This window comes from Crocuta crocuta, unplaced genomic scaffold (genome assembly GCF_008692635.1).
Source record: "Crocuta crocuta isolate KB4526 unplaced genomic scaffold, BGI_CrCroc_1.0 scaffold167, whole genome shotgun sequence".
Taxonomy (NCBI): Eukaryota; Metazoa; Chordata; class Mammalia; order Carnivora; family Hyaenidae; genus Crocuta; species Crocuta crocuta.
Window position 1 is genome coordinate 1567980 of NW_027532406.1, and position 15539 is coordinate 1583518.

Consider the following 15539-nt stretch of genomic DNA (forward strand, 5'->3'; position numbering starts at 1 on the left):
GTTTGACTTCAAGTTAGTTTTTTTTTTTTTTTTTTTTTTTATTTCTAGGAGAGAGAGACAGCGTAAGCAGGGGAGGGTCAGAGAGAGAGAGTGACAGACTCCAAAACAGGCTCCAGGCTCTGAGCTGGCAGTTAACACAGAGCCCGAAGCGGGGCTCGAACCCACGAACCGCGAGATCATGACCCAAGCGAAAGTCGGACACTTAACCGACTAAGCCACCCAGGAGCCCCTCAACATTACTTCTTGATGATTTTCCTCGAGCACATTTACACTGTGGTTTTTGCATGTGATGTGAACCTTATGAAGATGAGACCATTTCCTACATTTTCCTTCTTTTCGTTTAAAATCAGATAAACTACAATCTGCTAATGAAGGAGCGCACCGTTCCTCGTGACAGATTTGTACATGGTCAGACATTACTATTATCATGAGATACCCGCCTTTGTGGTACCTGGGTACTTTGAATCAATTCTTCACCCGTCGTCTTAGCAATATATTTACATATCCTACATGATATTAACAAGGAGGAAAAACTACCAATACTTTTTATGTTATCCTGTGCATACTTTTATCTAGGATTCCAATTTTCATGGAAGAGACTCTAAAGATACAAATGTATCCAAAAAATAATTTCTTGGGCAACTTCTAGATAAAACACTGTAGTAATTTCCATAATAGAAAAGGGAAATTAACAAAACAAGATAGTTATTTCTACTAGAGAGGCTCAATGGATAAGCCGTCTAAAGAATAGTTTTTCTAAATAGGGATATCCCTTTCTTGCTCTGTACTGATAAGATTATAGGTAAATTTTAGAAAGGTGAAAATCCTTTTAAATAATACTCCCTTAAGCTTTAATCACAAATAATTGCCTCTTCTGGTGCTAATGAGCATGAGCACCATGGAATGGAATGTAATTCTGCAGGTTCATTCAGGGTAATGGCTTTGTGAGCTAGTGACACTGCCGAGAAATCTAGTCTCAATTTCCTAGAGCCCAATAAGTGAGCAGCAGTACATTTTTCACTTGAGGAAGATTTTCTAACCTATGCAAATATAAAGAGAAAACCTGTTATCTGTTGCTTAAAAACAACAAAGTACGTTAAATAAAGTTTTATGTGTTACTCTTTCTTTTAACAGCCATCAGCTCCCTGGATCAGGAAAGTGAGTAAAGCACTTCACTTACTGAAATCAATGAGAAACCGTCCAAATCCTTGCCTTTGGTGCTGGGGCATGATCATTATGCAGGAGACATTATACTTCTGCTGGCAAAGCTTTTCCTGAGGGAAGGAGAAACAGATCAAGTATGTCAGAGCTCTGCTGAAGTGGGCAATTCCCTGCACCTGCCAGTGTCCTTGTATAATAGTCCACTAAGGTGAGCCCATGTGTTAGGTCAGGAACAAGAGGAATAATCCTACTATGCTGATCAATCAAACTATCAGCTAACAACAAACCATCAATTCCAGGCATGCCTCTCCATAATGTTTTTATTTTTGAAAGCTGGTACCATAAAATATGAATAAAGAATCCGAGTAAATATGAGCCAAATGAAACTGAACATGGACAGTATGCAAGAAATGATCTCCTTGCTCAGACAACTTGGGAGATGGGGAAACACCACCAACAACCATAATAAAAAACCATCCAGAGAGTTACCCAGCAGGGTAAGGTAGGACTTAGCCGACTACCTTGCTAAATAACTTACAACTCTGTAACAGCTTTCTGTCTTCTGCCTTTGACCAGTGAAAACTAAAATAGTATATGTGTAGGTAGAACTGCACAAATACATCTGTCTCGGGGATAAACATTCAAAGTAAAAGGCTCGAAAATTAATCAATCTGCATTTTAAACTAGGAAAACAAATCAAAACAAAAAGACAAGAAGAGCAACAAGAAACCCCAAAGCCTCCACACAAAAATGAGGCCAAAACGTTACCAACAGTATGATCCCAGGAGGAAGACTGAGAAGAATATGGAGGGAAGCAGTTCTTGTAGTTAAAGAAAAATTTGCAATTTTCATAGGATGTGGCCTCAGAGTGGCAATACTTTACTCAGAGTATGCAGAAGCAGCCAGAGCCTGCACCGAGAAGATCTGGAAAAGGCTTTTGAGGTTGTGAATGCTCTGGCCAAATATAAACCACAAATAAGACTGACCACAAATGGTACTAACCACAAGAAAGAATTACTTCAGAACACCCAGATCTTTAATGAACCTATTTGAAAGATCACAGGAAATTGTTGTGGAAAAAACCCTACAGGGTAGAATTAGAGACTTCTTGGTGAAAAAGATGTGCTCCTAACACTTGCACATTTGTAGCTGTCCTTGGGAATCTTTAAGAAATGAGGAGGAAGAAATCATGTGTATCAGTTTCCCTAAGAAACTGGACTGTCTATCACTGGATGTGCACACTGTGCCAAGGGTTCAAGCAGTTGGTATTCTTTGCAAAGTCAGACAAATGGGTCACTCTATCTCAAAAGCCATGAATCCTGGATTGTAAGGATTCCTCCTTTAGACTGTAATCCAATCCAACCCTCTTTGTCTGTACCCCACCCCACCCCACCCTTTAACATATAATTACTACAGCTAAATTCCAATCTACATATAAAATAACTGTTCCTTCTTTCCCTCCTGTATAGAGTCATCTACTATCTGTATGGGAAGTCATATGCATGGAATGATTTACACTGAACTCTTCTAGGACATCTTAGCCTCTAGAATTTGGTGTAAGTATAACCCCATAGAGCCATAGTCCTCCACACTCCAAATGACACATTAGAATATGGTTTAATTTGCATGCATCTAGACTTTTTAAATGCTTATATTTTAGATAAAGAATGAGTTTTCCATGTACAGAAAGAGATAACAGTAGTTGCTGTCACGCTGTAAAAGAAGCTGTGACAAAATGAGAACAGTTTAGCTTGTTCTAAGTAAGATGTTGGGTCCCCTGGGAAAAGACGGGCAAAGGCTAAAACCTGAAGTCACTATCAACCCTAGGCCCAGAGGCCAATTTGAAACAAGGCAGGACAAAGACCGCAGGCACCATTAAGCATCTACATTAAAACACAGACACATTTAGAGACGCCATTTTCTAACAGGAAGGAAAATCATGACCACTATTCTGTTGGATTTTTCTTAAAGATTTTAAATAATCTCTACACTCCATGTGGGGCTTGAATGTAAACTCCAAGACCAAGAGTCACATGTTCTATCAACTGAGGCAGCCAGGCACCCCGTGACCACTATTTTTTTGAGTCACTGGAGAAAACAATTTTTATAAACCTATACAAAAGGTAAGATATTTTATACATTATATAAGCAGATTTCCTATTTATTGTTTTATCTTGTGTTAATGCTCTGTCATCTTTTGTATCTGTTATGTGCAAATTAACTTTTGTCTTTTTTGTTTTGGAGCTTTACCAAATGTATGGATTAAAATATTGAGGCTGTTTCTCATGAATGCTATCACTTATTCAAATTTTTGTTTATGACCTCTGGGTTGATTCTTAAATTTAGAAAAAATGCAGTTTGCAAAGTACCTCCATATATATTTTATCTTTTGATATTCCATGAAAATGACACCTCATGAGGCATTCCATTTACATTATGCAAGATTCATTAAAATTCACTTATCACTCACAATGCAAAAATACATCATAAAATAAATAAAATATAGGGTTCAGATCATTTACCATGTACATAGAAATCTTATAATTACCATCCTGGCACATTAAACTATCTTCTAGGTGCATAAGAAAAGTTAAACTTATTACCTGATAAATATTTCCAAACTCAGGTTTTCCTTATTGCCTATGAGTTATTTTCAGAAGCCTTTGAACAGAGGAATGTGAATAAAAAAGACAAGCTGTATCCACTCAATATGTCAAGGGCTTCCCTTATTAACAGCTAGAGATACTCAAGCTTTCTAAAAGTGAGGCTGCTTTAGATCTTAAAACAACAGCATAGAGAGTAAAAGACAAATGAAAAGACAAACCAAGCCATTATATCACCTTGACTGTCCAAATGCCAACGTTCCAACTCACTGAGATACTGATGACCACAGAGGGAATACAGTGAGGAGGAATGAGAACCATCTCTTAAATGCTACACTACTCTGAAACCTTCATGTTGACACCACTTAAGGAGGGAGAGGGAAATAAGCTTAACATTAAAAAAAAAAAAAAAAATCAAAGATGCTAGGTGGTCTGTAAGGCAGCAATTATAACATTACATGGTTGCTGACAGACAAGACAGCAAATCGTGCTGAGGTCCTTTACACACTTTCTAGGCACAATTTTTACCGTCTGTTTGTTTTAATAAGCTCGGAACAAGAACCTGAGCTGTTCAGAATGTGTCACTTATTCAAATTATAGTCATAAAAAGGGCCCTGTTCAAAGAATTGGGCTCTACCAAAAACATTTTGAATAAGAAAATGAAGGTCATACTGGCTCTTGTTTTACCTTAGAGAAGTATCCAACCAGATGACAGCCCTTTTCATCATTTTTTGTAAGGACATAAAAAAGGAATGGCTCGACATCATAATACAACGTTTTGTGGTCCAGGAAGAGCTTGGCTAACAAGCAAAGGTTTTGGCAATAAATTTTGCTCATATTCCCATCAACCTAGCAAAGAGAAACAGACAACATTATTTAACACAAAAATATTGCACAATATAAAATTATTTTTATATGATATTTGGGAAAGTATATAATTTTATTTCCAACTCTCAAACTGAGAGATTAAAATACTCCATTAAACACGTATAAAGTCAACCAGAAAACAGCTGTCACTTGGCAAATAAAAATTCCATTTTTTTCTCTTAAATTAGGGCAAGTTTAAGTTAGCTTTAACTTACTTTAAGTTAGCTTTAATTTCTCTTAAAGCTACCTGAGGAGAGCAGAAAGCACCAGCCAAAGAATCATTTTTATTTGCAATTTATTACAAGTAAAAAATGATCAGGCATGTCTTCTATGTTTGAACCGAGTAAATCTGAATTAAAGAAATGTCAACACATCAAAATACTGCTCAAGGAAGTTAAACTTTACATTGTTTTCTAAAGGACTTCATGTAAAAATGAAATAAATGAACAGTATTACTCTTGATTCCTCAGAAGTGTAGATTAGCAAAAGAGGATTCCATTTTGGTTTTACCCCAAGCATCATTTTAAATATAATTGGAAGAGATAAAATTTCTATGTTGGGAATACTCACTGAGAAAGTGAGATGAATTTCAACCTACAATAAGTACCATGATTACAGTCTACTTGTCTTCAAAATAAAAGAATCAAGCTGTGATACTGATAGTTATAGACAGGAGGCTAGGCACAGATGCCAATTTCTTTGATCAAATGTAGTTACATGTTGAAAACCAAAAGCACAGCAGATTCAAGAATTTCCCTAGCACTGTTCTTAGGGGAAATGGATATTTGCTAACCAGAGCTCTGTAACAATGAACTTGACCGTTCTCCAGTCTCCTGTGGACCATACAGGTTCTAATATTGCACAAATTATTTTTAGACTTCATATAACTATTTCCCTTGGATGTAACCTAGGTCCCACACATAGCAACATAATCAAATATGGGCAACAGACACAGAAGATACAATTCTCTCTTTAATTAAAGGAAGTTTTTTTTATGTATTTGAGAGTATGGTTTTTTTTGGAAATGGCAGGACGTTACAAAAAGGAAAGACAGAGATGTATGTGTCTATGAACCAGAAAACACAGAGAGGACAATGCTGAAGCAAATTCTTATCAGCTGTGTAAGGTCTAAAATGCATGCTTTCAAGAGGGATAAAGACAGGAAAGTAGTAATTTATGATTACTCTTCATTTATAAGTTACTTAGAAAACTGCTATCAGAAAAGTTTCCTACATGCTGTTGTCTAAGTATTAACTCGGATTCTAGAATAGGGATCTTGGCACAGATAATCCGATTCCTTCAAATATTTTTATGCATAAATTTTACTAATTGGCTTTTCATTTTTCCTCTCTCATCTTGGTTATGGTTCAAAAGTACCGGCCCTATAATAGCAGACCATTCTTATCAGCCTAACAAGACTGAAAGACTCTCCTAGGATTTATGAGAGCTTAAACCCCACAAGCAGATTCAGAGTGATTTACTTAATAGTTACTTAAAATGAGCATAGCTCTGTTGTCTCAACTAGGTGGGGTGACTAAGTAGCATCTCAAGATTAAGCAACTTATGCTCAGATTTCCCTCTAGCCCAAGGTCCTCAATGGGAGTGATTTTGACTCCTAAGGGACAGTGACTATGTCCAGAGAAAGATTTGCTTGTTACAACTAAAATCAATGTGCTGCTACTGGCATTTAGTAGATAGAGGCCAGGGAGGCTACTAAATACCCAACAATGCACAGGGTGCCCCTACACCAATGTATGTATGTAGCCTGAAAAGTGAATTGTGCTAGGGCTGAGAAACCTTCTGCCTACCCTTTAGTAAGAACTACTATATCATTAAATGTTCCCAGCAACAAAACCCTTCCCTCCTTCAGGCTTATCAAAAGAGCCTGATATAACAAGGAAGAGGGTCTTTAAAAAATGCTAAGATGCAGCTGAAATTACTGTGTTCTCTGATCAGCGTCTGGAAAAAGTGTTGGGCCCTGAGTTGTCTGTGAGAGGTAGCCTGGTCAATGAGACAAACCTATATATGACTCTCCCTGATAGTAAATATAATGCAAGACATTAGAGACCAGAACTAAAGTGAAATATGGGGTGGGATAATAACTTTAAGTCTGAACAACTCAAAAACAGAGAAACCTAGAGTAAAAGTGTATTTCAGAAAGAAAAAAGACATCACGTCCGCTATGCAAGGAAGGCTTGTTCTGAGTGCCCATGCATGAAAACAATGCACCAAGATGGGTAACAAAAAAAAAATAAGGCAGGGAAATGGAAGTACTCAACTGGAGTAACGAGGATAAAGGAGAGAATTAAGAATCCCTGAGAATAGGCAGTAACACAAAAGAGAGGCATAGTCTCCTGAAGGTACAAGTGACACAGCTTGACTGGATCCTTGAAACTGACAACAGAACATGATTAAACAATGAAACAATACACAGGCAAAGACCTTTTGCTACTAAATCAATTCTGAAAACACGAAATGTCTTTAAGAACCCACAATGACAGACACGTGGCCACAAGGGGTTCCTGTGAACAGCAGAGTTCTCCAGGGGTGGCCATCTACCCAGATGAGGGGGGCAGTCCCAACATCTGCTTGGGGTCTCACCAAAAGGATTATCCACTCTGCCAAGAAGTGGATGGAAACACAGGTGGCTGTGTATTGAGGAGATACGTACAGCTGCTCAATTCCCTGGAAGAGTGAGCACCTGCCAGACATTGGCTGGAGCTGCTGAACAAAGCTAATTTCTCCTGCCAAAGAAAGTAGAATTTACAAAGAGCTGAGAAGATCATAAATTCACTGGTGAATATATCTGGTGCAGACAGGGATTTGGGAGAAGACAAAGAAGTTAATGTGATGAAGTAGGAATTCATCATCAATCTAAATGGTTGCTCAATATGGTTAAACATTCCAAAACACGAGATACGTTAAAGAGCAGTCTGAATTTGAATTCTGAAATCGAATATATTGTGTACCTTCTAGAAACAAATGAGTACATAATCAACAACTGGAAGTACTAGGTTTCAAAAGCTGAGATTTTTTATTTACACATGCTTACCTCAAATACTGAAAGGTCTTTCCTTCGGTAAATTTCATTTGCTGGAGGATGAAACCATCCACATTTCTTTGAGTGTCTTAACAAAATATTTTTACTTTTCATATATTTAAGACAGAATTCACACAGGTAAAGCTTTGGTAATCTGTTAAAATTTTAAAATTAAAGAATCTATCAGATTGATGATACTGTTCAGGGAAAAAAATATTAACTATTGTTCAATTTTCTCCAAATCATAAAAAGCCTCTACAGCAGTATTTGAAAGAAATCATTTCAAAAGAAGAAAAAGAAAAAAGAAAGCCAGTAGTAAAGAGAATGTACAAACCTTACGATACTTTTCAAAAAAATAATATGTGCCATTATTTTGTGAACAAATAATTTGTTTCCCTAGAAATGTTGAACAAACATAAAGGTTTTCAGACTTCGAACCACTACTCAGAAAATCAACAATAAAGATGGCCTCTTAACAGTTAACCAGGCACATTTCTCAAATTTCAGATTTCATGTCATAGTTTCAATAGTATATATGGTCAGTAATGTTACTGTAACAGTCTTTTAGCCAGAGGGAACTGTATTCATTATTTTTAAAAATGATTTATAAGGCAAGAAGTCCTAGGATTTAATTGTTAATATTTCCATTTATGGATATAATTATTTACCATATATGAATGTAGAAAAATCAAGAAGATTTTAGTTTCTACCAACTCTACTGACTCTGAATAACGTACAGATTTCTCACTGATGATGACTTTTTCCACCTTTAAAACTAAAACATTTTTAATGTGTGCCCGATCTCACTTAAACACATTGCTAGTATTGCAAGAAAATCTTTAGAAGCATCTTTAAGGTCTTTGGGGGTATAAGAAAGGATGTAGTGATTTTGGGGAAATTTACTTATAGACTCAGAAAATAGTAACTTCAAATCCTGGAGTTACATACCAATTTTACTCAAAACTCTCCAAACACGTGACTTATGATTACCCATACAAATTAAAGCTCGTAAGTGTTTAAAAAAAAAAAAATTGTTCAAGAACACATAGCCAAGTGATATAAGCTGGAAAGAGAAACCCAGACTCCTGACTCTTACTCTACCACTTAATTTCCAAAACACCCTCCCCATTTTCTCTAGTGGACAATGGATCAGCCACCCACGTGGTAAAGAAATGGACAAGATCGATTTAGAAGAAAAGCAAGTTTGAGATTACCAGAAACTTTGCAGGGTAGATCATTTGATACTACTAAAGTAGAGTATCCTGATGTATCTATCAGAAGGAAGAAATTTGTTCACAAGATACCCACTTTTAGATATATTAGTTCAAGACAATTTCACAGCTAATCTTAGTTCAAGACAAAAGAAATCTCTAATATCACCATTTTCTCTTCATTTTAACAAGTTAGTCACAAATAGTTCTAAAAGATCTGGGGAAAGGTCTCTTAAGGCTACCCAACACCACCTACTTTCTTGGATTTTTCATTCTTCTGCTACATTTTGTAAAAAACTTCAAAACAAAATGTCAGAAATTGGAGAGAAAACTAACAAGCCTAATTAGGAAAATGAAAAGGGCAACTGAGAAGAAACTACCAAGTATTTTACAATGGCTAGTTTTTTTTCTCCTTATTTGGTTTTGTACCCAAAGAACAGTTGTCCAATTAACCGGAGAAAAAATATGGTCTGAAAAGCTAAAAGGCAAAATTTACAATGCCTATGAAATGAAGGAGTGGAATGAGTTTACATAGAATACTGAATACTAGTATAAAACGATGCTGGCAGAAGTAATAGTTTTGGACTTGGAAGCACTTGGATTCTATGATCAAAATTTATGTCCTAAAAAATCATCTAATTCCTACTTTAGAACTGAGAATTTCCATTCCTCACATACATGACATTAAAGTTATATACCTTCCAGGCTATTTCATTACCTTGCATATTCCTGTGGGTAAGGCGAGGAGTACCAGGTTTGGATTTCATATTTCCCAAATTCTATTACAGAAGGGTACCGGCCACAGTCTTCCACTCCACTTTCACATTCTATTTTCTGTCAGAGAAAAAGAAAAGAAAGGAAATAAAATACATGTGTTAGAAGAAGACAGTTTCTTCACTTACATTTTGGTTCTTTCACTAGTAGATATGAAAACCTATCAATGAAAGAACAATAATCTAAATTGTGAATTTTCAGGTTGCTGAAAACACATCACAGGGCCTTATAAAATAGTAAATTCTCTATAAGACTCATATACAAACTAATACCCTATGAAATAGTATTACCAAGACAGGACATGAGTACAAAGGTAAATACATAAAAATGTCTACTGTACTGAATTTAATGATCTGGTGCAATGCATTATAACTGAGTAAACCATAAGATGACATGGCTGTTACACACTCTTACAGTGCACTGTTCCTCCATGAAGTACCAGTGGTCCCAATATTGTGAAATCACAATCCTAAGATTGCAAATGTCTGCATTTTAATATCCATCTCCTCTTCCTCCCCTCACTCCCAAGCACGAGGCTAAGAACTTTGCCTTCCTGTTTTACCGTTATTCCCAGTGTCTAGCACAGTGCCTGATACAGACAAGAAATGTTTTTGAATGAAATGCCAGTGTTACTGTGTTGGAAAGAAAGGGCTTAAAATGTACATGTTTCAGATAATGGCCTGTTGTTCATCATGTCTACCTATGAATGCCAGAAGTAGGCTGGAAATTTGATAATATTTAAGGACTTCAAATCTCAAAGACTGGGAGAATTTTTGACATTTATCTTAGCCAAAGGAAAACAATTACAAAGCATACTAATGGGGGAAGAATGAGGAATGGAAATATCTGATAGCCCCTGAAATTAGAAACCCACAGAACTAGTTAGCTCAAGGGGCGCCTGGGTGGCTTAGTCGGTTAAGCGTCCGACTTTCGCTTAGNCCACTCTTGCTCCCTCCCCCCACCAAAAAGAAAGTGAGGTAGGGTAGGTGGGATAGGGAGTCTCTCTGTTAATAGCTTGACAAAGAAACTAAATGCGGTCTACTTGACATAAAAAATTCATCCTTCATTATAAATCTGTTTTTGAGACGTCCCAAAGCGTTACCTTTCAATGTTTTTGATAACAATAAACTATCTAGAGTTAAATCTTTTAAGTGGGATCACTTCAAAGAAATTACTGGACAATGAAAAAAAGTGAGTATAGCTGATCATGCAACACAATATTGCCTTAATCAATGCCAAAGTGTTAAAACTACAAGGCATTTTTCATATGGCTGACCATCTGCGTTGGAAGATGCACTGGTAAATTTAAAAGTGGTGTTCTTCTTTTTAACCATTTAAAACTGCTATTTTCTAAATTTCAGCAAAAATAATCAGAAATCTAGTCCTTTACACCTAGAAGCACCTTGTCAAATCTGCCTCAGCTGGTGCTACTTTTTGTGAGACCAGCTGAGCCCTTATCCATTTTTGAGAGTAGAGAAAACTCTACAGAGCCACTGCTTTTGAACCTAGGTTCCACAAAAACAATCATGATGACAGTTAAAGGACCACAAAGGATTTTGAGGGGGATTTTCTATCCAATGAAAGCAGCAATTTCATAACGGTCATCTATATAAAACTCACATATTATCTTTGTTGCTAAAATGTGGTATCCTGGCCTTACCTCCCAAGAAAGTTCCTGGGCCTGCTTAAAAACATCCAAGTCCTCTTCAGTAACAGTATCCTTGTTTCCAAGCACATTTATATCTGTACTTTCTTGTTTGATGCTTATTTTGATTTCAGTATCTGTCATTTAAAACCAGCAGAAAGTGTATTCACTGACTTGAATCACGAGTAACCACTATACATTACCAAAATGGCACCACATTAGCATAGCGGGCAAATTGGGATTGTTTTTAAGCTTTAGAAGCTTTTATATCCAAGCACTGCTCAAAGATCCAGCAGTGCCCTTTCCCTGCTGGACCCAAATTTTTATCTGAATTACCACTGTCATCTTTTTTATAGTTTTAATAAATAAATGAGGGAAAGTAAGAGCAATACAAAGCAAAATCATATTTTTCAACTGAGATCAGAAGTTATAGCAATGTCTCGTTACAGAATTCCCATTACCCCTTTTGAGATTAAAAAAGAAAAATCAACCACGTTGTCGAAATGACACATTTTTGTTTTTTGTTTCATAAAGGGTAGCAAATGTAACGGGCCAATTTGTTCAAGGAAATCATGAAATCAGTTTTCTCCCTATGGTGACTACACACACAGACACACTCACACCCAAAAGCACATTTCACAGGATCACAGATCAGGCGCTGTTGAGAAGGAAGCAGGATGAACTTTGTCATGAGAAAGCAATGGAGCAGAGGGAGCTGAAATGAGGAGCTGAAACCCCCCCTGTGGGAAGCGCTACAGCACGCGCAGGCAGCGCTAGGGCCGAGGCGGCGGCGTGGCAGAGTGCGTGGCAGAAGCGTGACAGTGGCTACTCATGCGGGACTACAAAGCCATAAGCAACACTATGAAGGCATCTGGGGTCCTAGTGTCACTACAGATGGAAATAAATAATAAAAGGTGGGAGAGTATTAGTTGGGAAAAAAACCAAGATTTTGGAGGTTTAGTCAGCATTAGAAAAAGGTCAAAGTTTCACTGCTTCTGTATGAAAGTGAAGTGAGAACAAGAGAAATAGCTAAGACCTATGTGACAAATAGGAATTGACTGATTTATTGTTTTTGGGGTTGGGGAGAAAGGGACGGGACGCAGTTTGGTTGGAGCTTTGACCTTTTGCTTACCATCATCCTGATCAGGTTTAATCCTTCCGTCTGTCAAGCTCCCCTTCCCTGGTGAGGGGGTCCCCATCTGAGGGGTCACTTTATATTTTAATCTGCCTAGCATCCTGTGCTTTTTAAGGAAAGTTGTTCGCTTGAAGTGAGCAATTGCTTTAAAAATACGTCCTCTAGCCATCCCCCAGCTAGAGGAGGAGGAGTGAGCAAGAAACCTACTTCTAATATCTCGTTTTCCAAAGAAATGGGCTTTAGATTTTGCTGTGGAAGATAATTCAGTTTTACGACGCATACGTTTGGGTGGTGCATAACTTGGGTGTCCCTTTTTTCGAGACTGTCCCTGAGTGGTATAGATATGAGAAAGTCCATCAAAGAGTGCCTTCAGCTGGCTGTTATTAGTAAGACTGCTAAAGGAGGGCACACTGGACTGGCTGGAAGAACTCTGGGGAGAGGTAGAAGAGGCGGAAGTGCTGGACTTTTGTGAACTGGGGCTCTGACCGGAGATGGGGGTTGGGGGTGGAAGTGAAGAAGGTGGAGGTTTTAGCTTTTGTGTGGTACCTGTAGCCAACACATGAGAAGTGCATGACTGTTTCTGAGAGACCTTTTTCCTTGGACGATAGTGCTTTGAAAAGTCTATTATTTCACCTCGTGATCTGCGACCATCAGGTGATGGTGTAAAAAACTTAGTAAGGCCATCAATGAGCCCTTTGGTTTTCTTGTTAACTTTAAGTGTAGAGGCAGAAATGTAGGTGGAGGTGGTGGTGATTTTGGTGGTGGCACCAGGCCGAGTGGGGTCTGTAACAGCCAATCTGCTGCTTGAGTCCTTCCCAGATGCAGCATGACCAGATGAAGGTGTGGTACAGACTTTAGTCTTTTGACCCCTACCAGGTGACCCCCTTCCTGTGAATGCATTCATGGATCCTTCATCACTGGTTACAGACCTAGGCAAAAATTTAGAGAATAGTATCAGCATTTAATAATAGAATTATAAAGGTACTGAAAACAAATTTATAGCAACTAGATGCATTCAATGTGCTTAAACTTAAGAAGCTGAACTGCAACCCTAAGAACTATTTTTGTGTGTGTGCCTCCACCGAGATGTCTGTCTGTAGAAACAGGTAGCAGCCACTACTTTTGCAGGTCGTGATTCTCCCAGGACTCATCCAAGAGGTATTGGAAGAAGCCATGTGGACCCAAGGGCAATAGGAGTAAGAAAGGTTTTGAAGAGACTAAAATAACACACAAAGCCTTCATTATACTTAAGTAAAAATGTTACCCCTTGTGTAGTCACAAGTAATTATGATTTCCTACGTCTTTTAATAAGTTGTTAAGTATTATCTAGAAGTGAAAGAATAAGCTTATCTAATCTCTAGTTGGAAGCAATTTTAACTCAATTGGAAAATTTATATATAATTTGGGTAGGTCTATAAATTAGTACTTTTTTTTTTTTTTTTAAAGAAAACAAAGATATCCTCTTATTCTGGGCAGTTTATGCTTAGGATGATAACATAACCAATAATACTCTCTAAGTAGAGGAGACAATTATTACAGCATAAAATATTGCTGAGAAAAGGACAACAATAGCAAAAACTGAAGAAATGATTAAAGAAAAGCTACAGCGGGTCAGACATGGCATGGAAAGTCTGGTGAAGAAGCAGCACATTTACCATGGTCATTATCAGATACTTGGCATCAGAATCTTTATACACTATTTCAGTTCATTAGACGCCGGTTCTGCCATACAGCTGTGTGGTCAACACGGACCAAAGGTCACTCTACTACCACAGCTGCTTAGAGGAACAGCAGCTGCCTGCCTTCACCTCAGGCTAGGGCTTGGAAAGCTACCCATTTTGCAACAGAATTTTATACAATAGAAACATTTGCATGTGAATTATGGCAGTGCTAGGGCCCAAGAATGCACTTTCAAAACTATCAATCTAGCTGAAGGCTCATAATGAAGAAATGGAAGCCTGAAAATGATATGATACTAAATTATAAAAATATCTTAATTACAAACAGAAAAGCACATTTTAGTGGTCATCTTGTACATTAACGATGAATTTCAGTAGTCAGCTCAAGTGGATTCTGGTGCAGATCAATGGGGTGAGCTACCAGGCTCATCTGGGCCAGCTCTACCGCCAGGAGCTTTGGCCCGACACCACTGATACAGCCAAATCGGGTTAACGCTGGAGATCTCGCTGAAGATCTCGTGTCACAGGAAGGGTTACCAATAAACAATCGTCCAAGCTAAAATGTTTCGCATTACAATGCCGCATTTGGACTGTATCTGGAATCGATTGCCCAGAAAGGATAATATGCTTATAAAGCATGTAAAAAGGAAAACTCCCTAGACTGTCTTAAAAATTCCTAAGCTCAAAGGACAATTTTGGACAAACAAAAAGTTAGGACTGGTGCCAGATGCAATTTTCAGCTGTGTCCTTTGTTTAGAAAGTTTATATCCTAATTTGGTTTTTTTAATTGGGCCCTAAGGATACAGTCCCATTTTGAGAACAATGCTTACACAGGATGAATGCAAAAACATATAAATTCTACTTCAAATGATGCTAATATGAAAGATTTTATTCATAAATGTTTCATGTGTGCCTCTAGAAATTAACAAAAATTCCATTTAAAAATGTCCACCAGTTAAAGGGCTTTCAGAATAAAAACTATTCATTGTTCTAGTTCTCCTCTGGGAGACAGAGGTGCAGGAGAATATTGTTTTTCTGAGAGCAGGTAAGGTAGTGAATTGCTTAAGATAAAATTAGGGGGAAGAGTAACAAGTAAGGTATCTGGTGTTTGCTCACAGTGTGTGCAGAGCATCTATTCATTTCTACATCACAATGACCCTTTCACTAAAGCCTAAAGAGGTGGGCGATGGTCTTATTGATAGAACTACTTCAGATATGAAACTCTGCTGATTTCATTTGTTAATACCTTATTTGATGTTGAAAGTCAATTCTATATTCAAAGGTTAAAAAAACACATCCACTTCTCCCCCTTATCTTTTCTCTACTTCTCTAAGTAACTCCTGCTGAATGTTCTACTGGGCTTCAATAGTAACTATTTGGCAACAAGCTAATAGGTTATCATAGTAGATGTGTAGGCCACTGAG

At 37.6% G+C, this 15539-nt stretch overlaps 1 protein-coding gene across 1 annotated transcript in view; it reads right to left on the reverse strand.

The window, feature by feature from the left end:
* KAT6B (lysine acetyltransferase 6B) overlaps positions 1-15539 on the reverse strand; it is a 192626-nt gene that overhangs the window by 37193 nt on the left and 139894 nt on the right. The window contains exons 8-13 of the mRNA XM_077778727.1: positions 12434-13365; positions 11317-11438; positions 9601-9716; positions 7684-7825; positions 4452-4613; positions 1181-1274 (exon numbers count right to left, since the gene is read on the reverse strand). Coding sequence (XP_077634853.1) covers positions 1181-1274; positions 4452-4613; positions 7684-7825; positions 9601-9716; positions 11317-11438; positions 12434-13365 — 1568 coding nt within the window. The remainder of the gene's footprint in view (positions 1-1180; positions 1275-4451; positions 4614-7683; positions 7826-9600; positions 9717-11316; positions 11439-12433; positions 13366-15539) is intronic.